Below are 23540 nucleotides of genomic sequence, written 5' to 3'. Positions count from 1 at the left end.
GGACTACAGGCACCCGCCACTGCGCCCGGCTAATTTTTTGTACTTTTAGTAGAGACGGGGTTTCACCGTGTTAGCCAGGATGGTCTCGATCTCCTGACCTTGTGATCCGCCCACCTCGGCCTCCCAAAGTGCTGGGATTACAGGCGTGAGCCACCGCGCCCGGCCATCTCTCTTTTCAATAGCTATATTGTCCCCGCTTATAATGAGAATCTCATTTTGCCTTTAATAATCTGATTCACCTCAACGAATGTGAAAGATTGTTGAGGAAAGCTCAATAAATGTTCAATTTGATGTTTATACGAGTCCACGACCACACGTGAAATTTAATAGGGGTAAATAATCCCGACCACCTCTAAAGGGGTGGGTGATAAAAGCTTTCTGTGATCTCACCGGCTCAAATGTCCTCTTTAATCTGAATTCATCTGAATAACTGCCCTATGATGTTCTTATAAAATTACTTGTTTCTTGTGCTTAGAACTTGTCTCTGGGTAGAGTGTACGCGTCTCAAGGACAAAGACTCAGTCTTGTTCACTGACTTCACACACTGCCACCAAATAGTGTGAATCAATAGACCTTTAATGGATGAAGAAAAATTAGCAGTTTGGGAGAAGGTCCTTGAAGGTAGCAAAGCGAAAAGAAGAAGGGGGCGCCTGCGCATAAATAGCTGCTTCTGAGAACGAAAACTACGTAGTATTTCCGAGCCTCGGTGGCCGCTCAGGCTGCCCTTTAAAGAGACGTGTTGGAAGCCGGCCCCGGGGCGGCGGTGGGCAGAGCCGCGACCCGAACGCCCGGAGACCGCACCAGGCAGACGCGGTGGCCGCCTCGCGCTGTCCTCTGACCGCCAGGGGGAGCCCTGCCACGCGCTGCGCTCCAGGCCGCGCCGCCACGCTCTCTCCGCCCGCGCGCCCGCCGCGCACCGCCCGTCGCCACGCCCGCCGCAGGCCAAGGGCCAGTCACTCGCGGGCCGGCGTCCCGAAGGCCATTCGCGCCCCGCCCCTGCCCCGCCGCGGGACGAGTAACGGTTACGAAGCACTTTCTCGGCTACGATTTCTGCTTAGTCATTGTCTTCCAGGAAACAGCTCCCTCAGTTTGGAATCAGCTCTCCCAATGCGGCCGCAGTAGCCGGAGCCGGAGCCGCAGCCACCGGTGCCTTCCTTTCCCGCCGCCGCCCAGCCGCTGTCCGGCCTCCCTCGGGCCCCAGCGCAGGCCAGGCTCCATCCGCGCGGCGCCGGCAGCCTCGCGCTCCCTCTCGGGTCTCTCTCGGGCCTCGGGCACCGCGTCCTGTGGGGCGGCCGTCTGCCTGCCCGCCCGCAGCTCCTTCGCCGCGCGGCCCCTGGGCGGCCGCTGCCATGGGCACCGACAGCCGCGCGGCCAAGGCGCTCCTGGCGCGGGCCCGCACCCTGCACCTGCAGACGGGGAACCTGCTGAACTGGGGCCGCCTGCGGAAGAAGTGCCCGTCCACGCACAGCGAGGAGGTGAGCGCGGCGACAGTCGCCGCGGGGCTCCCGGGGCAGGCCTTGGGCTGGGCCGGGCGGTTCCGGGAAGGGAGAAGCGCCCGCGGGCGAGGGAGGGTGGCAGGGCCTTGCGCGCACCTGGGCTCCGCCCGCAGGAGATGCTGGGGCCAGTGTCGACGCGACCTCGGGTCCAAACCCGCTGCTGAGGGCAACGCGTCTAAAAAACTTAGCTGGTGCAGCTGCGCACTGAGTGACACCTCTCTCAGTGCTTAAGGCTGGTAGCAAAACTCTCAAACATCCTGGGTCCCTCTTCCTGGCACGGAGGTCACAGAGGGCCAGGACGTCGCTCCTTCCCTCACCACATCTCTCGCTTCCTTCCCCCACCCTGTCCAGGTAAAGGAATATTTTCGGAGATTATCCTTTGGTGCATTCAGATGAAGTAGTATTCATAGTACACCTAACTTTTAGAATGTTGACATTAGACTCTATTGCAGTAAGGCAAATGAGTAAGCACTCACTTTTGGCTTTGGAATACCTAAATACCCTGACTTCAGTCATTACACATTTTATGCACTTGTCTGTGCATCTATGTATGCTTTATCAGTACACATTCTATGCATGTAACAGAATATCATTATACATTCTATGCATGTAACAGAACATCACATGTGCCCCATAAATATATACAAATATAATCTATCAATTAAAAAGTAAAAGTTTTATAAAAACGAAAATAAAAAGACTAGTCACTAGTTGGAGGTGACAGATTAATCTGGAATTACAAACTTGTTACTTATTTGTTGGCCATTTCTGAGCGGATAGTCATCCACTGCACATTGTGCATATTGGTGGTATGGGACAATTTTAGTATTATTAAAAAATAACAAAACTTTTAGATTTAGGAGGTATATGACTTTGGGAAAGTTACTTTAAAGTTGGGTAATAACACCTTCCTCATCAGGTTGTTGTGAGAATTAAGAGGTAATATATGAAAACGCTCACCATACAGGCATCTATCTCCCTATCATCTGGTTCCATCAGAAAGATAAATATTAATTAAGAGAAAAACCTTCCTAAACTATGTTGTATTATGATATCAGCTGTGTTCCTAGGCGGTTTCTGCTCTGTTCTATGAGATGTTGGTAACAGACCGTGTAGCAGCACACGGCATCCCTCTAAGTTAAGTGCTGGACAGGCCTGCTGTTGGGGTCAGTGCCCATCAAGAAATGAGAATTCTTGCTTGTAACTTTAGTAGGAATCTGAGTCTGTACCATATTCTGTGTTCACGTTCCAGCTCAGTGTGTATGTTTTGTTTTATTTAAACCACCTACTTTGGCTGTTTCTCCCACAGATAAATATTTCTGTATTCGGTACATAGACTCAATTTCTTCCAGTACTGTTGGTGGTAGTTCAGTACAGAATTTTGCACGTATATTGATATTATTGGGTGAAATTTTACCTATCTCACAATAGCATACTCTAAAGTAGTGACTCAAAAGAGCTTCTGACTGCAAACACAGTAAGAAGTACATTTTACTTTGCAGTCCAGTTAATAGTTGTATAATCAGTATTTCTGAAACAGGTTTCACAAAAAGATATTAGCTCTTATTTTATACTGTGTATTCTGATTTTTTCTCTTATTTTAATTTTTAAAATGTTGATTTCTTGATGCTCAGAGTCACACACCACAGTTTGTAAAACATCGTTCAAAGGTCTAATTCTGGTTTTTAGTGTTTTATTCAGGGTGCTTCATAACAGTAGGATAAAACTAAAGAAACTCGAAAACATTTGAGGAAAACTTGAAGGAATGGCATCATACTGTAGGGAAACTATGACTGCTTGGTAAGGGCAAAAGGGGAGGCACGTTTTGTTTCTATGTAAAAGAACTTTGTAACATCCAGAGCTCCAAATTGGGATGTACTACTTGGAACAGTTCAGCTTCACTGAAGAGATTAAAGAAACTGAACAAATCACTTATTTTTGAGAAAATGTGCATGTTGGGTCAAGAGTTCAGTTAAATTTCTTACAAGGTCTCTTCTAGTTCTAATTTTTTAAAAAATGTTATGACCTCTGCCCAGATTTTTTGTCTCACTGGAATTTTATGAAATCAAATAGTTTGTAAGTGGACCATTATAGGACTGTTTTGCCCAGTTCTTTGTTGTAAGGGTGTTTGACTGGTTGAATCATGGTATTTAAAAAATTCTTATACAACTCCAGATCTAATGGTAGGCTAAGTTGTGGTGATGCTTATCCTCAGAGATATTGGGTGTGTATTATAAGAATGAAGAGAGCAGAGAACAAACATAAACATTAATGTTAATGACAAACATTAACCCAAGTACAAGGTTAATGTTTAGTCAATATAGCGAACATGTAACTTACGAGATTAAAAATAGGCTTGTGATAAAGTCAATAAATTTCCTACGTAATTATAACATTAGACTGTTTTTGATTTGTCCTGACATTTTGCAGAATCCAAGATTAATTAAAGAAATGGTTTCAAGAAGAGGGTGAATACTATGAAAATAGACTTACCTTCCTGAATTGAGGAATTCATCAGGAAAGCCTCAAGTGTGCAAATGAGCCATCCTTCCAGAGGGAAATTTCTTACAATTCCTCCACGATTTGAGCCAAAGCACTTCCGATAGAATTTTTAACCTCTAGTTGGTTCTGCTCCTTCAATTTTTACTAATTTTTAAGAGAATATTATGACTTATAATTCTGTCTGGAATGATTATCAACTCATTTTCATCCACTGACTTAAATTTGATTATAAATATGCTTTACGTAAAGATCTAGACCTTGTAATTTGAATTCAAGTGAATTGTTGTGACTAGCATGTAAATTATTATTATGGATTGTAAATCTTAACATAGGTAGTTCTGTGCCCTTAAATTGATAAACCAGTTATCTCTTGTAATCATGTACTAAGATATACGTAGTAAAGTGGTTGTATCAGTTTTTATCATAAGCAGTCATAGTTCAGATAGTTCAGAAGTTTAGTGTCTGCTGTTTCTATTAGGAAAGTGCTTTTGCAATTCAGGGGCTTGCCTCTGGTTACTCATTTGTGTTTTCATTGATTGCCCACAGAAGAATGCAAAACACTGTGTCCTTGGTTATCTAATAAGGCAGTGATTTCAGATTGCCAGGTTTGGCCCATTAGTGGTCATAAATCAGTTCAGTGAGTCATGGACCAGTATATTTTTTCTAATTAATATATTGGAAGCCATTAGAGTGCCTGGCATGTTGTGAGCATAAAGACCGTTTTATGAATGTTTTGTTCCATTATATGTATGTAGGTCTTTGCTCACTATGTGAATGTATGTCTTACTTTGGACTACTATCAAGTAAGTCTGAAATACACTTTAATAAAGTATGTTTGAATTAATTTATAACATACTATAATATTTGTATAAATTTTTTTTGTTGTTTATCTAAGAAAACATGGAAGACACGTTAGAGGTGCACCTAAATGTTAGGAAATGACTTCTGGAGTGTCATACAAGTTGAGGTCTGCAAGATATGTCTATCCTGGTGGTTCTTAGACTTTAGAGTACATAGATAAAGTACTCTCCTTGGGATGCTTGTTAAAATGAAAGTCCAAACTGCTCTTGGAAAATGATTCAGTGGGTCTAGGATTAGGCTCAGGAGTCTGAACTTTTAATAAACAGCACAGGTGAATCTGAGGTAGGATTTACCAGCCACACTTATTCTCTAATAATTTAATTTGTTTGTCTTTGAGAAATGTAGCATAGTTGTGATATGAATTCTAGTCAGACAGCCTGGGCTTGACTCCAAGTTCCTCTGTTTATAAACCTGATTTTTGTTTCTTTATGAATGCCTTTTTTTTTTTTTTTGGAAATAGAGTCTTGCTCTGTTGCCTAGGCTGGAATGAAATGGCACCATCTCAGCTCACTGTAACCTCCACCTCCTGGGTTCAAGCAAAATTGTCCTGCCTCAGCCACCCGAGTAGCTATTACAGGCATGCACTACTATGCCCACATGATTTTTGTATTTTTAGTAGAGACAGGGTTTCACCATGTTGGCCAGGCTGGTCTTGAACTCCTCACCTCAAGTGATTTGCCCCCCTCAGCCTCCCAAAGTGCTGGGATTGCAGGCATGAGCCACTGTACCTAGCCTATGAATGCTTTTGTGTCTCAACAGTTTGCTTAAATTTTCACTGGTACAAAAAGCACTTTAAAGTAATTAGACAACTGCTTTAGTTCAAGAACATTTGAGAAACAAGAGTAGGATGAAAATAGGCCTGAATTTATCTATGTTGAAGGAAACAAAAACCTTGTAGAATTAAAATTGGGGTTTGTATGGTATTTCCTGTTGCTATCTTTTTTCTCCTGCTTATAAAATTAATATATTCTTATTGTAGAAGTACAGAAAAGTATATAGACTTTTATTAACAGTTTCAAAATGCATTCCTTTTGCAGCTTCGTGATTGTATCCAAAAAACCTTGAATGAGTGGAGTTCCCAAATCAACCCAGATTTGGTCAGGGTAAGTGAAATGTGAATGCAAAAATCATGCAGGTCAAAAAGGAAGTAAAGTAAACAGGAAGTTAATTTCTTCAGTTTTGTGAGGGAAGTCAAATAGGCAATTAGCCATAAACTCTCTGTGGTTGATTTGCTGAGACGGCACTCTGATCCAGTAGGCTTATGCATAAAACAGAAAATCTAGACTGTAGGCAACTCTTTAACCAGACAAGATACTAGGATTCTCATGCTTAATTCTCACCATGGTTTCCTCATTATCAGTGTTTTATTTCAGTTTATATTTGGTCTAGGAGAGGAATGATTATCAGTTGTGATTGGTAGATTGCTTTGGTAGACTCAACATCACTAGAAGTAATTTTTCAAATGTCAGTTTCTGATGAAACAATAAGGAACTGAGTTCCACTAAATGTCAGTATATGGCTACTATCATAAATGTTAATGTTCAAAACCCTAAACCGCACTTTGAAATCCACCTCAGTCAAAGGCTCACAGCACATTACTTAGGCTACTTTAAAAGTATGGAAAAGGACATGTGCTGGAAATATTGGTTCCCCTGGGCATACTGCAACCACGTAACTCTATAGCTAATATGTAGACATTGAGTTATGGTTTTTTTTAAATCAATCTCTGTTTCTCTGAAATGACTATTTATGCTTGACTTGTAAACACTTCCTGAACCCCTGATATGTGCTGTGAAAGTGCTCAAGCATCATGGGAAAGCCTTTGCCGTTTACTTTGTGTGATATTGTAAATGTAAGTTAATATGTATCTGATTTATATGTACTAATATTTTCTCATTATCCTTGTAAATGATTCATTAAAATACATTCAAATAGCGTTTGCTTTTTTCTGCTGCATTCAGGAAAAAAAAAAGTTTTAGTTTACAATGCTTATGATTACAGGCCGGGCGCAGTGGCTCACGCCTATAATCCCAGCACTTTGGGAGGCCGAAGCAGGTAGATCACCTGAGGTCAGGAGTTTGAGACCAGCCTGGCCAACATGGCAAAACCCCATGTCTACTAAAAATACAAAAAAAAAAAAAAAAAATTGCCAGGCGTGGTGGTACGCGCCTGTAATCTCAGCTACTCAGGAGGCTGAGGCAGGAGAATCACTTGAACCTGGGAGGCAGAGGCTGCAGTGAGCTGAGACCGCGCCACTGCACTCTAGCCTGGGCAAGAGAGTGAGACTCTGTCTCAAAAAATAATAATAATAAAATAAAAATAAATAAATAAAAATAAAATGCTTGTGATTATAAAACTAAATATACTATTGTCATACAATCCAGCAATTATGCTCCTTAGTATCTACCCAAAGAAGCTAAGAACTTATTTCCACACACAGACCTGTGCGTGGATATTTATAGAAGCTCCATTCATAATTGCTAAAATTGGAAGCAACCAAGATGTTCTTCAGTAGGTGAGTGTATATATAAATTATGAATGCATATATAAACTATCCAGACAATATAATATTATTCAATGCTTAAATGAGCTATCAAGCCATGAAAAGACATAGAGGAAACTTGAATGCATATTTCTAAGTAAAAGAAGCCAATCTGAAAAAGCTACATACTGTATGATATCAACTATTTGATATGCTGGAAAAAATCAAAACTATGTAGACTATAGTTTTACTAGTCTAGTAAAAAACCTAGTAAAAAGATCAGTGGTTGCCAGGGGTTAGCAGGGATGGAGGGATGAATAGGCAGAGCACAGGATTTGTATGTCAATGAAACTACTGCGTATGATACTGCAATGGTGGATACACGTTATACGTTTTTCTAAACCCATAAACTATGCAGCACCAAGAGTAAACCCTAAGATAAACTGGACTTGGGTGATTATGACATGTCAATGTAGGTTCATCAAGTGTAACAAATGTATACCACTGTGGTGGATATGTTGATAATGGGGGAGGCTGTGTAGATGTGAATGTAGGGAGTGAATAAGAAATCTGTTCAATCTACCTTCTACTTGATATTCTTGTGAACCTAAAACTGCTCTAAAAAAAAGTCTATTTGAAAAAAAAAAAAACAGGCCAGGCGCAGTGGCTCACACCTGTAATCCCAGCACTTTGGGAGGCCGAGGTGGGAGGATCACAAGGTCAGATCGAGACCCTCCTGGCTAACACGGTGAAACCCTGTCTCTACTAAAAATACAAAAAATTAGTCAGGCGTGGTGGCGTGCACCTGTAGTCCCAGCTACTTGGGACGCTGAGGCAGGAGGATGGCGTGAATCCAGGAGGCGGAGCTTGCAGTGAGCCAAGATCGCGCCACTGCACTCCAGCCTGGGCAACAGAGCAAGACTCTGTCTCAAAAACAAACAAACAAAAAAGCCAAAAACTAAATCCCCTTACAGGTTAAAGTTCAATAACATTAAAATCCAAATAAATTAAAAAGTAAAAGAAAATGCTTGTAGAACGTTTTTAATATGTCATCTAGAGTGGATATTATTTTCATTGGTTTCTTTTTAGAGTAAAATTATCTGCTGTGCTACTGTTTCTAACTCCTCACATATCCCCCCACTGCTTATTTTTAATTTTTTTGATCATGCTTCTTTCTAAATACCTGGTCAAAATGAGACACATTTTCCCAGAAAATAGATACACACACACAAACACACACACGCACGCACACACACAAACACACACACACACACACACGTGCACACACACCACTTTACCTTTATTTCAGAGCTTTACAACCCTTGTGAAACCCACCCAGACCTCAGGTGAAGAACTCTGTTGTCTTATAGGTTCTCTGCTTCTAAAAGGCATTATGGATAATAGAAAATTTTATAATTAATCAGAAGCATTAAATTTTATATGTATTTTAAATATTTTGTTTATTATAGGAGTTTCCAGATGTCTTGGAATGCACTGTATCTCATGCAGTAGAAAAGATAAATCCTGATGAAAGAGAAGAAATGAAAGTTTCTGGTAAAGTCCAGTCTTTTCTATTTATTTTGTTACATAGCGGAAGTGATAGATTTTGTTAGGCATTAGAATAAGCCTTTCTTTGCTCAGACACTAAATGGGGGAAATACAAAAATTCTTTTTTAACATAATTTTATTTAAACTCCAAGATGGAGTTATAAGAGGTCAGTGCTGGCTATTATATAAGAGTCAGAATAGAACTTCAACTTGCTGTTCTTCATGATGATGTCATCATGTCATGTAATTTATGTGTCAAACTTCAGAGCAGTAGAAAGATTAAGATGAAGGAGATGGAAAAGATAAAGGGAAGGCTTAGAAGCAGCGTCCACCCAAAGCAAACATAAGCACCCCCTTCCTGGTAAGATACTGGTAAGCAATGTCTGAGGTCACCTGGGAATATAGAAAGAAACCTGGGCAAGTTATGTGAAGAGAAAGAAAATACTGTAACACCCATTCAGGAAATGTAGTAAGTGACAAATTCCAGAAACTGTACTACACTCAAGGAATACAAAAATGAAAAGATGCACCGTCTCTGCCCTCACCTTACAATTAGCATAGCATAGTCATTAAAAGCTTGAGCTTTGAAGTTTCGGGGTGTGCCGATTACAGGCTAGTATAATGTTGGGCTAACAAAGACTTTAACCTCTCTGAGTCTCAGTTTTCTCTTCTATAAAATGGGGATGTACCTGTTTCTCCAGCTTCTTTGTAAACTGGATGAAATAACAAAAGAAGCACTTAGCACAGTGCTTGCCTCAAAGTAAGTTCTAGGTGTTCTAGGTAGCTATTATTTGCTACCATGTTGTTATTATTGTGGTTGTTGCTATTTTATTATTATTGAGATGGATAATAATAATAAATTACATGTAAGATGAGATAGGGTATTGTCTTTTTAATCTAATTATAGTAACTACCATTTATTGAGTCTTGCTTTGTGCCAGGCACTGTACTTGGTACTTTATGGTTATATTTTCTCATTTAATTCTCAAAACAATCCTGCAAGGTAAGTCTGTTACTGCATTGCATTAGTGATATTAAATAACTTGAAGGTTGTCATACAACCAGTAAGTGGTTGAACCAGGAATCCACTCAGGTATGCCTAACTCCAAAACCCATTTTTTCCTGTTAATTTCACATTGCTGTTTGTGTTGGAAAGGATGTAAAGCAACATTCTTTCTGAGGTTGACTGTAATTCATGATTTAGTTCCATCTTGGGTCTCTTAGAAGTTGTCCTCAGTTCCTAGAGGGCTTGAGATTTTTTTATAGGTATCAAAATTCTCCCCATATAAAGAGCTTTCCTCTTTCTACCTATCCAAAAAAGCCTCATCCTTCAGAGAGAGGAGGCCATTTCAGACGGCACAAATGCATGGACAGAGAAATAGTAGTGGGGAGGGCTTTCATAGAGTTATAGGAGCTAAAGTTAGACCAAAATAGTAAATACCAACTCTCATCTAGTAGAGAAGCTGGGATGGCTGTTCAATAGGGAGTAATCTCAGGGAAGCAGTGTTTTTAGGGAGATCACCTAGCAGTAGGAAGGAAGGGACTCATAAGAAACATAGAAGAAAATGTGTTGCATATATCGAATGTCAGGCACTTTAATATAAGGGTATTTCATTAGCCTTATTTTTCTCCATTTCCTCTTTTGATTTTTTTTCTTTTCTTGCTCTTCTGCTACTCTACCTGTTTGTCTGTTGAGTAAACTTATTTTTTTGAACAGTGAGTTTATATAAAGTAAATGTGTACACATAAAGTTGAATTTAAATGAAACCAAAACCTCAATCTTACAAATATAGAAAATGACTCAACTTTCCTAGTAACCAAAGAAATGACAATTAATGTGGTCTTGGGTAGGTATGCATTGTACCTACTAAGTTTTAAAAAAAATTTAATAATAGCATCCTATGTTGTCAGAAGAGCAATTCTTAATTGGTGGTGGTGTGGTAAACTGGCACACATCTTTTAAAATATAATAAGACTCACACAAAACATCACATGCTTTGACTCATAATCACATTTCTAACAATTCATCCCTGGGAAATGATATAATATAATGCTGAACAAAAAGTTACTAAGATGTTTGTTTGGGAATTATATATGTGAAAACAGAAAACTGGAACTACTACTGGAATATTTACTAATCTAAATGGTCAATAAGTAGAACTCATTTAATAAATGGCACTCTTCAAAATTTACAAAATAATATTCAACCATTAAAAAATGAGCATGTGTAAAATTGGCTGGGCGCAGTGGCTCACGCTTGTAATCCCAGCACTTTGGGAGGCGAGTCGGGTGGATCACCTGAGGCCAGGAGTTCGAGACCAGCCTGGACAACATGGCAAAACCCCGTCTCTACTAAAAATACAAAAATTAGCCAGGCATGGTGGTGCAGGCCTATAATCCCAGCTACTTGGGTGGCTGAGGCACAAGAATTGCTTGAACCCAGGAGGAGGTTGCAGTGAACCAAGATGGCACCACTGGGCGACAGAGTGAGACTCTGTCTCAAAAAAAAAAAAGTATGTAAAATTATACACTAAAAACGCAGAATACATTCAAGGCCACCCCTAAGTGGAAAAAAAGCCACAGAACACACAGAAGTCTAAACAGTAATTTGGGTGATGAGACTGGCAATTCTTTTTGGTCTTTCTACTTTTATAGGTCTTCGTCATTTGTACAGTAAGCACATGACTATTAGGATAAAAAAAATTTTGACCTGGGGTGGTGCTGTAATCCCAGCACCTTGGGAAGATTGCTTGAGGCCAGGAGTTCAAGAGCCCCTGGGCAACATATCGAGACTCTGTCTCTATGAAAAAATGAAAATTAGCCAGGTGTAGTGGTACATGCCTGTAGTCCTAGCTACTTAGGAGACTGAGGTGAAAGGAACACTTGAGCCCAGAAGGTTGATGCTGCAGTGAGCCGTGATCGCACCACTGCACTCCAGCCTGGATAAAAGTGAGACCCTGTCTCAAAAAAAAAAATTGTGGTGATTCACACCTGTAATCACAGCAGTTTGGGAGGCTGAAGCAGGAGGACCCCTTGAGGCCAAGAGTTCAAGGTCAGCCGGGGCAGTATAATGAGACCCTGTCTCTACAAAAAATTTTTAAAATTAAAGAAATTTTAAGATAACTAAATACTACATAGAAATATATTTTAAATATTTATTACATAAAGTTAAACCAAATAGAAGAGGAAATAATGTTATGCCCTACTTCATATGACCAAAAACTGGAAGATAGTGTCTGAAAATGAAAATGATTGTATTGGGAAGGTAGAATGTGGACTTTTTTTTTTTTTTTTTTTTCAGTTTTCTTCTCATTACATTTTCAATTTAGTCTTTGTATATAGATTTTGGTTTATTGGAGAAAGTATATAATGTGCTCTATTAATGTTTAAGTCATAAAAATATAAATTTCAAGTAATTTAAGCTCCAATAGTTATCTAACCTGCCTTCTAATAAATGGGAAATAAATATTTACTTTTTGTTTTGATAAACATATATTTGTTGGCAACTAGCACATGATTTTAAAAGTATAGTGGAACTATACATTTATGTCTTAAAACTATAAAGTTATGTGACTGGGAAAGGAAAAATAATTCATTCAGGATTATCTGTCATCTTAGTATTATAGTAGTGTTAATACTAGCATATAGTGAAATGTGTATCCAAATGTAGTAATCAGTTTTGTTTCCTTTGTTACCCAGCAAAACTGTTCATTGTAGGATCAAACTCTTCATCATCAACTAGAAGTGCAGTTGACATGGGTAAGCAAAAACTGAATTTTTTATCTTAATAATGGACTTTAAATTAGTATAGGTGTATTAGTTATAACTTGTGCTTAGGTCCAGGTAAAAAGAAAATGAGTTGATTCCAATTCTACCTTTTAAAGTTCTAGCCTAGTTTCTTAAGGCTTCTGTAAAATCATACTGACTTATGTAGGGTCATATTTTGATATGCAAGAGGAATGTAAAAGGTGTAATGTAGTTAAATGTTCACTATCTGTTTGGAGATAGAAGTTCTTAATCATATTCTTAGCCCTTTTAGTACTAGAGGTGAAATATCAAAACCAACAATGGCAAAAAAAAAAAATCCAAGTATATCTATTTTTAGCACTTAGGTTATTGTGATATTAAAGTTATTCAATACTTAAATAAAAAATTCTTCCAGTATTTACATATATTGAAAACTTAAATAATTGGCTCTTTAATGTAACTTTAGAATGAATAATCATTTAAAATAAGCTCTTAAATTATTTTTATAGAATTAAGAAATTATCTACCTCTATAAATATGGATTAAGACCAAACATTCAGTTTTTCAGTGTCTCAAGCTTATTCTTTGCTATGACTACTAGTTACAGAATATTAGGTCATAATTCTTGTGATCATCCATATGTGATAGTAGTGAGCAAGTAGAACTGGAGAAGAAAATTTTATGAAGATAAGGGAGCTACTAAAAACTTCTGGGACCTAGGAAACAAGAAGAAATTTTGTTCCCTAGAAAGAGGAGCATGTAGTAGCTGCAAGCTGCCTAGGAAGAAGGCAGGTCAGAGAAACCCACTTGTCTGCCACACAGAGCAAGTAGGTAAATGGGCACTTACACATTTTTGAAAGATGGAAATGTTCTAAATGAAAAGTAAACTATGAAATAATCTGTTATTTTGAAAACTAGTGAAGAATATGGACAGAATTTAGTGGGATACTTTGAAAACATTAGAAATATTTGTTTGTATGATGTAACAAGCATTCATTTTCTTTGTGTTTTCCTTCCTATCAGCCTGTTCGGTCCTTGGAGTTGCACAGCTGGATTCTGTGATCATTGCTTCGCCTCCTATTGAAGATGGAGTTAATCTTTCTCTGGAGCATTTACAGCCTTACTGGGAGGAATTAGAAAACTTAGTTCAGAGCAAAAAGATTGTTGCCATAGGTACCTCTGATCTAGACAAAACACAGTTGGAACAGCTGTATCAGTGGGCACAGGTAAGGGATGGCAGGATCATGAGCACTCCGGGAAGAACTTGCCCTTTTCAGTCTTTGCAGCACACTGTTGAGCATCATGCACATAGTGGCCACCCCTGCGGGGTGACTTTTCCACATGTGGGAGTTTTGTTTTGTTTCTGCAGGAGTTTTGAGGCAGGTTTTATCTAAATCATTTGAGGTTTTTGTTTGTTTTTATTTAAATATATCTCTGATTGAACTGAATATTAATCCCAGTTAAAATGAGTGACAAAAATACTAGAAGATGTGTGTTAAAACATTTATACCAAATGAATTAAGGCCATTTCCTTCAGTTCTACTTATGTGCTGAAAACAATAATACCTAAAGAAAAACCTTACGGCCGGGTGCGGTGGCTCACATCTGTAATCCCAGCACTTCGGGAGGCCGAGGTGAGCAGATCATGAGGTCAGGAGTTCGAGACCAGCCTGACCAACATGGTGAAACCCTGTCTCTACTAAAAATAAAAAAATTAGCCAGGCATGGTGGCACGCACCTGTAATCCCAGCTACTCAGGAGGCTGAGGCAGGAGAATCACTTGAACTTCAGAAGCGGAGGTTGCAGTGAGCTGAGATTGCGCCACTGTACTCCAGCCTGGGTAACAGAGCAAGACTCTCAAAAAAAAAAAAAAAAAAAGAAAAACCTTCTTTTTCTTTAGGTACTATTAGACCATGGCTCTTATTTCCTAAGTAAGGGAATATTTTATATATAACAAATATTTTGCTGTTATTCAAAGATGTGTAAGACTGTCAGTTCATACAACTTGATATGGAGTGAGTGTCATAAATTAATTGTTCCCACTCTCTGGTCTAATAACCTACAAAATTATTAGGAAAGTCACTTACTAGCATTTTACCTTTACTCAGTATTTTTCTTTATTCCTTTTACTTCTTCTTCAGCCTTCTCCTTTTCAGAGCTTTCAGAGTTTCTTATGGACAGAAAGACCTAGAGATAGTATTTCCCCTTCTCTTTGATGATAGCCAGAATGAGGTCAAGAAACTATCGGAGAGACTTAGATGATTCAGAATGTAAATTAACCAGCGTAGCTACTGGAAGCTGTCAATTCTTCTCTTTCAAAATGTGTCTGATTCATAGCCATATTTTACACTTTAACATTAAATGTATTTACTTGTATTTGATCCTCTACCTTTAAGAACTATTCGCTCTGTAGCTGAAACCATCACACTTAACAAACTAACAAAAATCATGTTTGTCTTCTAGGCAGATGTGTTAGATTGTTAAATGGTCTAGCAGGAGACTTTTTAATAGTGTAGTACCAGGCCGGGCATGGTGGCTCACGCCTGTAAGCCCAGCACTTCGGGAGGCCGAGGTGGGTAGATCACCTGAGGTCAGGAGTTCAAGACCAGCTAACCAACGTGGTGAAACCCCGTCTCTACTAAAAATAGAAAAAATTAGCTGGGCGTGGTGGCAGGTGCCTCTAATCCCAGCTACTCGGGAGGCTGAGGCAGGAGAATTGCCTGAACCCGGGAGGTGGAGGTTGCAGTGAGCCAAGATCACACCACTGTACTCCAGCCTGGGCGACAGAGCAAGACTCCATCTCAAAAAAAAAAAAAAAAGTGTAGTACTGTTGGCTTTTTTGTCCCCCTAGTGTTACATTTCCTTTCCCTATTACATAGGGAAAAGGTAACAGGGAATTCCTATTCCCTATTACTACTAACCTGGGTTAGAAAAGCATATATTAATAAAGGTACTAATGTAAAAGTATTTTGTAAACTTTAAGCACTGTGGATTGTGATTTTTCATATGTTCTAAAATTAAGTTATTTTATTGCTTATTGCTTTCTACTTTTGGTATTATATTTAATTTAGTAGTGATATCATGATTTTATTTTCACTTCTAGGTAAAACCAAATAGTAACCAAGTTAATCTTGCTTCCTGCTGTGTGATGCCACCAGATTTGACTGCGTTTGCTAAACAATTTGATATACAGCTGTTGACTCACAATGATCCAAAAGGTAAAACTGATATTTTCATTATAGAGATTGATCATAAGCTTTTGTCTTACAAAAAGGTACTTGTTGATATATAATTTTAAGTATGGACAGTGATAAAAATACAGTGTTATCTGAACTATTCTTAATGGTTAGTTCAAAACATATATGCCTTTATTTTATTTTCAGAAAACTTTATCTCTGTACCAATGGGGGAAAAAAAGTGAAGGGATCATTTCCTGAACATCTGGTCTTTTGAGGTTCACAAATGTTAAACTACATAGAAAAGATCTTTTGAGACATTCTAAATAGTAATATATATAATCCTATCTAGTATAGCAAAGACTGGACCAAAAGGCCACTTGATTTTTTATTTAGTTTTGAGATGGAGTCTTGTTCTGTCGCCCACGCTGGAGTGCAGTGGCATGATCTCAACTGACTGCAGTCTCCACCTCCCAGTCTCAAGCTCTCCTCCTGCCTCAGCCTTCTGAGTAGCTGGGACTACAGGCGCGTACCACCACACTTAGCTAATTTTTGTATTTTTTGCAGAGACAGGGTTTCACCATGTCACCCAGGCTGGGCTTGAATTTCTGGACTCAAGCCATTCCCCCACCTCGGCCTCCCAAGGTGCTGGGATTTTAGGCATGAGCCACTGTGCCTGGCCAAAAGGCTACTTTATTCAAGGAGATAAATATCTGGAAAAAGTGGCACATGTAATTTAATTCAAAACTTAATAAGCATCTTAGGATAGGTAAGTAGGTATTTTATTAAGACATGTTTAGTGTTAATCAGAAATATTATTTGATTAAAGAGAATGGCTTGTCTGCCTTTTATAGAATAATTTTTTACAACATTTTATAAGAACTAGAAAGACTTGGAAGATAATATTGAACATAACTTGCAAAGATAAATGTTTCAGAGAGCCTGTATATTACTAAGTAATGTATATTATTAAGTATTTTTGGTATAAATGAGGAATGTTTGGTTATAAGTGAGAAATGTCTTGCCAAAGTTTTAATTCTCAATGACATTTTTATAGAAGTTCTGATTTAATAAATATTAGAGGAAATTATATTTCATAGATAATTCCCGCCAAAAAAATATTCAGCTTTTACTTCCATACCTAAAAAGGTGACACATCAGTGGGTTGATTCAGTTTGCTCATTTTAAGAATGCTGTGGATAATCTATTAAGACTTTATACTATTTATTAGCAGTCTACTTCATTCTCATTTCTTCACTGTTTCATCAGAGGAGGGGGAGATGGAGGAGAAAGAGTTTTAATAGTTATTTTTCCTTGAATGCTACGCATCATGCCAAATGCCTCAGAGAGATTATCTATAATCCTCACAACAACAGAAACTATACATTTTTTTAGTCAGGAAATAGAGCCTCAGAGTGAAAGGAACTAACCAAAGTCACCCACCTGGCTTTGGGCAAAGTTTGAACTTGGCCTAAGTCTTGGATTATTTTGGAGCCTTTTCCACTATACAATCTCTTTGATTTGAAATGTTAGTATTATAGTATTACAGTCTGAAAACTTTATCCATTTTCATTTAAATCATACTAGAATAAAATACAATGACTTTTGCCTCCCCAGTAGAGCTTTCACAATCAAGTAAATTGATTTTTTTAAGCCATTTTAGTGAAAATCTAACAAATTGTTTATGCTGATTTATTCTGAACTATAAGTCATTTAAATTTTAACTTTCCATGTGTTGGCAGATGTCATGTGTCTGTTTACTTTTTGGAGGCTCTTCTAACAGTAATTGTTACGAACAGCTGATGATCCAGCCTGTACCCTCTTCTAGCTTCACTTGAAAAAAACTCAATCCTTTTTCTAGTAGGAAAGGAAATAGGAAAAGATTAAAGTTCCTAGTGTTTTATTTTCACATATCTAAATGTTGACGTTTAGAATGTGTGCTAATACGTTATTGTTATGGCAAAATATATTGCATATGTATATGAGGAGAGAGACTTAATCCTTTTTTATATTTTTTGTATTACATAATTTGATACTTGCTTGTCTTTTTTAATTCTAAGACTTTTGGTGAAAATGTATAGGCTTATCCTGCATTTATCATTAATGAACCTTCAGACACTTTAATCTATAATGAAGCAACTCTCAATTTAATTTGTCATGTTTACTGACTAAAGAGTTCAACCATAGTTAAATTTTAAAAGTAGTTAAATGAATAGCATAGTCTCTGATTTTGTGTCATATTTTTTATTTTTTAAGCAACCAAACTGTAAAAACTGTAAAACATTTAACTGTAAAACATTTAACTCTGTAAAATTTAACTCTGTAAAACTGTAAAACATTTAACTCTGCTTGTCATCTAAAATAGAATTTTGTTTATAAATTCCCTGAAGGTCTATCCCTGTTCTAAAAATTACCCTTACTCCCCATAATGGGTTTATTTTCCATTACCCTTTGTTCTAGAAGTGTAATAACAATTTAACTAGAGAGTAAAATTGTAAAGTAGATGATCCTGAATTTAGAACTTTCCATTTTTATTTGTTCCCCGCCCCCCATTTCGATTAAATCCAATCTGTATTATATCTCTTTCCCTCAGGGTCTTCTCTGTTAGAAAATCTGATAAACAAATCCATATTAATGTTACTTTTCCAAGGACACATTTGCATTCTGTATATGAAAACTACCATTTACTAGTGGTGAAACCTTGGCCAAGTTACTGAACCTCTCTGCCTCAGTTTCCCCCCATAAAGAGATAATAGTATCTATCTCATAGGGTTAGCTTGTGGATTAACTGAGTTAATACATGTAAAGTACTCAGAAAAGTACCTGGCACATGAAAATAGCTAACATTGATTGAGTGTTTACTATTAATGCTATTCAGGTATCACAGCAGTTTGGGAGTAGGTGGGTCCTTTAGCACTCCGAAATCAAACTGTGAAGATGCTCACTTAATCCCTATCTGTAGGTTGCTTCTGACCCCAGTGGAATTTCCATATTGATTGATACATTTAATAGACGTTTGAGCACCATTTGCCAGCCATTGTTCTGGGCACTAGAGATAAAGGACCAAGTCAGACAAAAACCAACCCTCATGGAATTTATATTCTAATGGGAGGAGACAGACAATAAAATAAATGTTACATATGATAAGTGGTAGTATATGCTATGGAGATAATTTGGCTGAAGGAGAAAGAGTATCCAAGTTAATTGTTTTATATGGTACAGTCAGAGAGGCCTCTCTACTAAGGGAATATTAATCAGAGACCTGCAGGAAGGGAGTGAGCCATGTGAATATCTGGAAAAAGTGTGTTCAAGGAAAAGGGAGAAGCTAATTCAGAGGCCCCAAGGTGTGAATGTGCTTGAGGTTTTCAGGATACAGCAAGAAGGCGAGGACAGTGTGGCCAGAGGAGTGAGGCAGTGAGGAGAGGAGTGGTGGGATATGGCATCAGAGCAGTCATAGAGAGCTTGGATATAAGCTTGGAATTTGCTAAGCATGGTGACTCACATCTGTAATCCCAGCACTTTGGGAAGCCAAGGCAGGGGATCACTTGAGTCCAGGAGTTTGAGACCAGCCTAAGCAACATAATAAGACCTCATATCTACAAAAAATAATAATAATTAAATTAGCTGGCCTTGGTGACACACACCTCTAGTCCTAGCTACTCAGGAGAATGAGGTGGAAGGATGCATTGAGCCCAGGAGTTTGAGACTGCAGTGAGCTGTCATCATGCCACTGCACTCCAGCCTGGGCAACAGAGTAAGACATTGCCTCAAAAAAAAAAAAAAAAAAAAAAAAAAACACAAAAGAAAAGAAAAAAAGAATTGGCACTGCGGCACTCTCAAATTATCAACTGCTGATAGAAGTGTGAAGTATAGCCTTTCTGTAAAGCAGTTGGCAATGTAGCGTGTATCTAGCTTTAAGAATGTACTTGTACTTTGGCCTTTCATTCCACAGCCAGGCATGCATTTTAAAATGTTCATCATCTGCATCATTGTGACGTTTGTTTCTTCCATATTTGGAGATAAATTTATGTGTAGACTTTTTTTTTTGTAAGACATAGTTGATAAAAATTTATTTAAATGGTCTTGCAATGATTTAATTATTCAAATGCTTAAAGAAAGCATTGCTGGTATAAATATTTCTATTTTTAGAAAGAGTTTTTATGGATCAATGCCCCAGGTGTCATCAGAGCCATTGGTGTTTTCATCGTTTAAAATGTCACCTGTAAAATGGGCATTATTTATGTGTATATGGCTTTTTTTGGCATTCCTGATAAATGTATTATATAAAGTCTATACATTGGATAATAACACTAGTATATTTAAACTTACAGACTTATTTGTAATGCAAACCACCATTTTAATGTACTGTAATTAATATGGTTATAATATATATATAGTCCTTCTGTCCTCCCATCACACAACTTTGTGTGTGTGTGATAAACCAATTTTGGTTTGAAAATATTTTTTGAGGCCAGGTACGGTGGCTCACACCTGTAATCCCAGCACTTTAGGAGGCCAAGGTGGGTGGATCACCTGAGGTCAGGAGTTCGAGGCCAGCCTAACCAACGTGGTGAAACCCCATCTCTACTAAAATATAAAATTAGCCAGGCATGGTGGTGCATGCCTGTAATCCCAGTTACTTGGGAGGCTGAGGCAGGAGAATCACTTGAACCCGGGAGGTGGAGGTTGCAGTGGGCCAAGATCACACTATTGCACTCCAGCCTGGGCAACAGAGTGAGATGCCATCTCAATATATATATATATATATATATATATATATATATATATATATATATATACATATTTTTTTTTTTTTTTTTAAAGAATGTTTATCCTGGCATTATTCTTATTAGCAAAATATTAGGAAAAACATAAATGTTTTGACCAATAATAAGGAAATATATGAATTATGATATCTATATAATATAGTAGTGGGGAAATTATTAAAAATGATCTTTTCACAGACTATTACATGGGGAAAATTCACAATATAAGTGGAAAAAGATAAGCAAATAAAGCTTTAACTACAGTATGATTTCTAATTTTGTAAGATATGGATATACACACACACAAACAGATATAAGATATAGAGATATATATAGATTCAAGATATGGATGGAAACATATATATGAAGATATATACTCATATACACCAAAAAAGTTGTAAGGAAATGCATGACAATGGTATATCATCACCAATTGATAGGATTATCTGTTACTTTTTTCTTCTTTAGACTTTCCTGTATTTTCCCTGACTATACATTAGAATCACCTGGAGATCTTTAAAAAACTGCAGATGTCTAGGCTCCACTCACCAAAAGTTAAGAATCCAATAGGCTGGGGTACAGGTGTAGATACTTTTTAAATAACTGCCTGGGAGTTTCTAATATTCTGGTTCAGAGTCATAGAACCCACATGAAGAATAAGCATATATTAAATTTTAAGGTGTTTCTTTTGTTGTGTTAAATGCTTACCTACATACTAAAGTGCTTTTTTGTTTTCCAATTTAACACGCTGGAGTTTTGTTTGTTGTTGTTTCTTTTAGAACTGCTTTCTGAAGCAAGTTTCCAAGAAGCTCTTCAGGAAAGCATTCCTGACATTCAAGCGCACGAGTGGGTGCCACTGTGGCTACTGCGGTATTCAGTCATTGTGAAAAGTAGAGGAATTATCAAATCAAAAGGCTACATTTTACAAGCTAAAAGAAGGGGTTCTTAACTGACTTAGGAGCATAACTTACCTGTAATTTCCTTCGATATGAGAGAAAATTGAGATGTGTAAAAATCTAGTTACTGCCTGTAAATGGTGTCATTGAGGCAGATATTCTTTCGTCATATTTGACAGTATGTTGTCTGTCAAGTTTTAAATACTTATCTTGCCTCCATATCAATCCATTCTCATGAACCACTGTATTGCTTTCCTTAAACTATTGTTTTCTAATTGAAATTGTCTATAAAGAAAATACTTGCAATATTTTTTCCTTTATTTTTATGACTAATATAAATCAAGAAAATTTGTTGCTAGATATATTTTGGCTTAGGTATCAGGGTAATGTATATACATATTTTTTATTTCCAAAAAAAATTCATTAATTGCTTCTTAACTCTTATTATAACCAAGCAATTTAATTACAATTGTTAAAACTGAAATACTGGAAGAAGATATTTTTCCTATTATTGATAAGATATATCAGAGTAACTGGAGTAGCTGGGATTTAGTAGTGTAAATAAAATTCACTCTTCAATACATGAATGGAAACTTAAATTTTTTTTTATGTGTCCTTGCTTATAGTTTAGCTGTAATGATTTAACCTTGTATTCTTGTGCCGTATTCTCTTTTTTTATTACTTATAAAGACAAACCAAAGTAAATCTGAAAAGGAGACTAGAAGCTTTGAAATTATTGTTTGGGGGTTTTATAAAAGCAACTACTGTCACCTGCATCCAGATTCTTTTAAATTATTGATCCATCCTTAGTATATATTGCTACTCATTCAAGAATCCTCAGTAAGTATTGAGTATTTACCATATGTTGGGATACTGTGGGCTCTGGAGAGAGGAGGGGGCAATAGAGCCAGGAATTAAGAATCAGTTGAGTAAAATGTGTAGTATTTATTCCCCATTAATAACTGACTAGGAAGGACTAAAAGCCAGAAAGGGGATGAAAAAAAATCCTTAATTCAGGGCCAACATTATCTACTTAAACAACTTTGAGCTATGGTCTTAACTATTTTAAAGCAGAATAATATAATTGAAAGTTTATAGCTAAAAGAGACTATATAGGTCATTTAGTATAATTCTTCATTAGTTTAAGAACCACAAAATTGCAAATAAATAAGCTATGAACTTTGATGTACACTATAAATCACCTTAATTCTATAAATTTGTGTCTGTAACCTGAATAGTTTGAAAACTTCTTTAAAAATCTCTTGTATCTCAGCTGGGTGCAGTGGCTCACACCTGTAATCCCAGCACTTTGGGAGGCCGAGGCGGGCGGATCACGAGGTCAGGAGTTTGAGACCAGCCTGACCAACATGGTAAAACCCCATCTCTACTAAAATACAAAAATTGGCTGGGCATGGTGGCACCTGCCTGTAATCTCAGCTACTTGGGAGGCTGAGGCAGGAGAATCGCTTGAACCCGAGAGGCGGAGGTTACAGTGAGCCAAGATCGCGTCACTGCACTCCAGCCTGGGCGACAGAGCGGGACTCCATCTCAAAAAAAAAAAAAAGTCTCTTGTATCTCAATATTTTTAAACCACAGGCCTAAATAAAACTAATTTTGCTCAAGTTTTCTCAACCTAGGGAAAAAGAACTATGGTTCCATATTCAAAATAAATACAATAGACCCTTTCCACAGTAAGATTTTGTGGTTTACTGATTGGGTAATTTGATCATTAAAATTATGTGAAACCCACCCGGGCACACCTCATGCCTGTAATCCTAGCACTTTGGGAGGCCAAGGCGGGTGGATCACCTCAGGTCAGGAGTTCGAGACCAGCCTGGCTAACATGGTGAAACCCTTTCTCTACTAAAAATACAAAAATTAGCCAGGCGTGGTGGCGGGCTCCTGTAATCCCAGCTACTTTGGAAGCGAGGCACGAGAATCGCTTGAATCTGGGATGTGGAGGTTGCAGTGAGCCGAGATCATGCCATTGCACTCCAGCCTGGGCGACAGAGTGAGACTCCATCTCAAAAAAAAAAAAAAAAAAAAATTATGTGAAATCATGTGAT

The 23540-nt window shown here is 37.8% G+C and overlaps 1 protein-coding gene across 2 annotated transcripts; it reads left to right on the top strand.

Annotated features, from left to right (window-relative positions):
• The first annotated feature begins 678 nt into the window (after positions 1–678).
• GCLM (glutamate-cysteine ligase modifier subunit) lies at positions 679–22057 on the top strand. 2 transcript variants are annotated; one of them, XM_063625566.1, is made up of 7 exons: positions 679–1475; positions 5897–5962; positions 8811–8895; positions 12589–12648; positions 13660–13862; positions 15740–15854; positions 21358–22057. In XM_063625566.1, exons 1-7 carry the CDS (start codon positions 1350–1352, stop codon positions 21525–21527), a joined length of 825 nt encoding a protein of 274 aa, XP_063481636.1. In that variant the 5' UTR covers positions 679–1349; the 3' UTR covers positions 21528–22057. The 2 variants fall into 2 exon arrangements, with proteins under 2 accessions (XP_063481636.1, XP_063481637.1); XM_063625567.1 differs by lacking the exon at positions 5897–5962 and having other exon boundaries at positions 914–1475.
• Positions 22058–23540: the final 1483 nt, after the last annotated feature.

Source organism: Symphalangus syndactylus, chromosome 12 (assembly GCF_028878055.3).
Source record: "Symphalangus syndactylus isolate Jambi chromosome 12, NHGRI_mSymSyn1-v2.1_pri, whole genome shotgun sequence".
In the NCBI taxonomy this organism is placed as follows: Eukaryota; Metazoa; Chordata; class Mammalia; order Primates; family Hylobatidae; genus Symphalangus; species Symphalangus syndactylus.
This window is presented reverse-complemented; position numbering and strand designations above follow the sequence as displayed.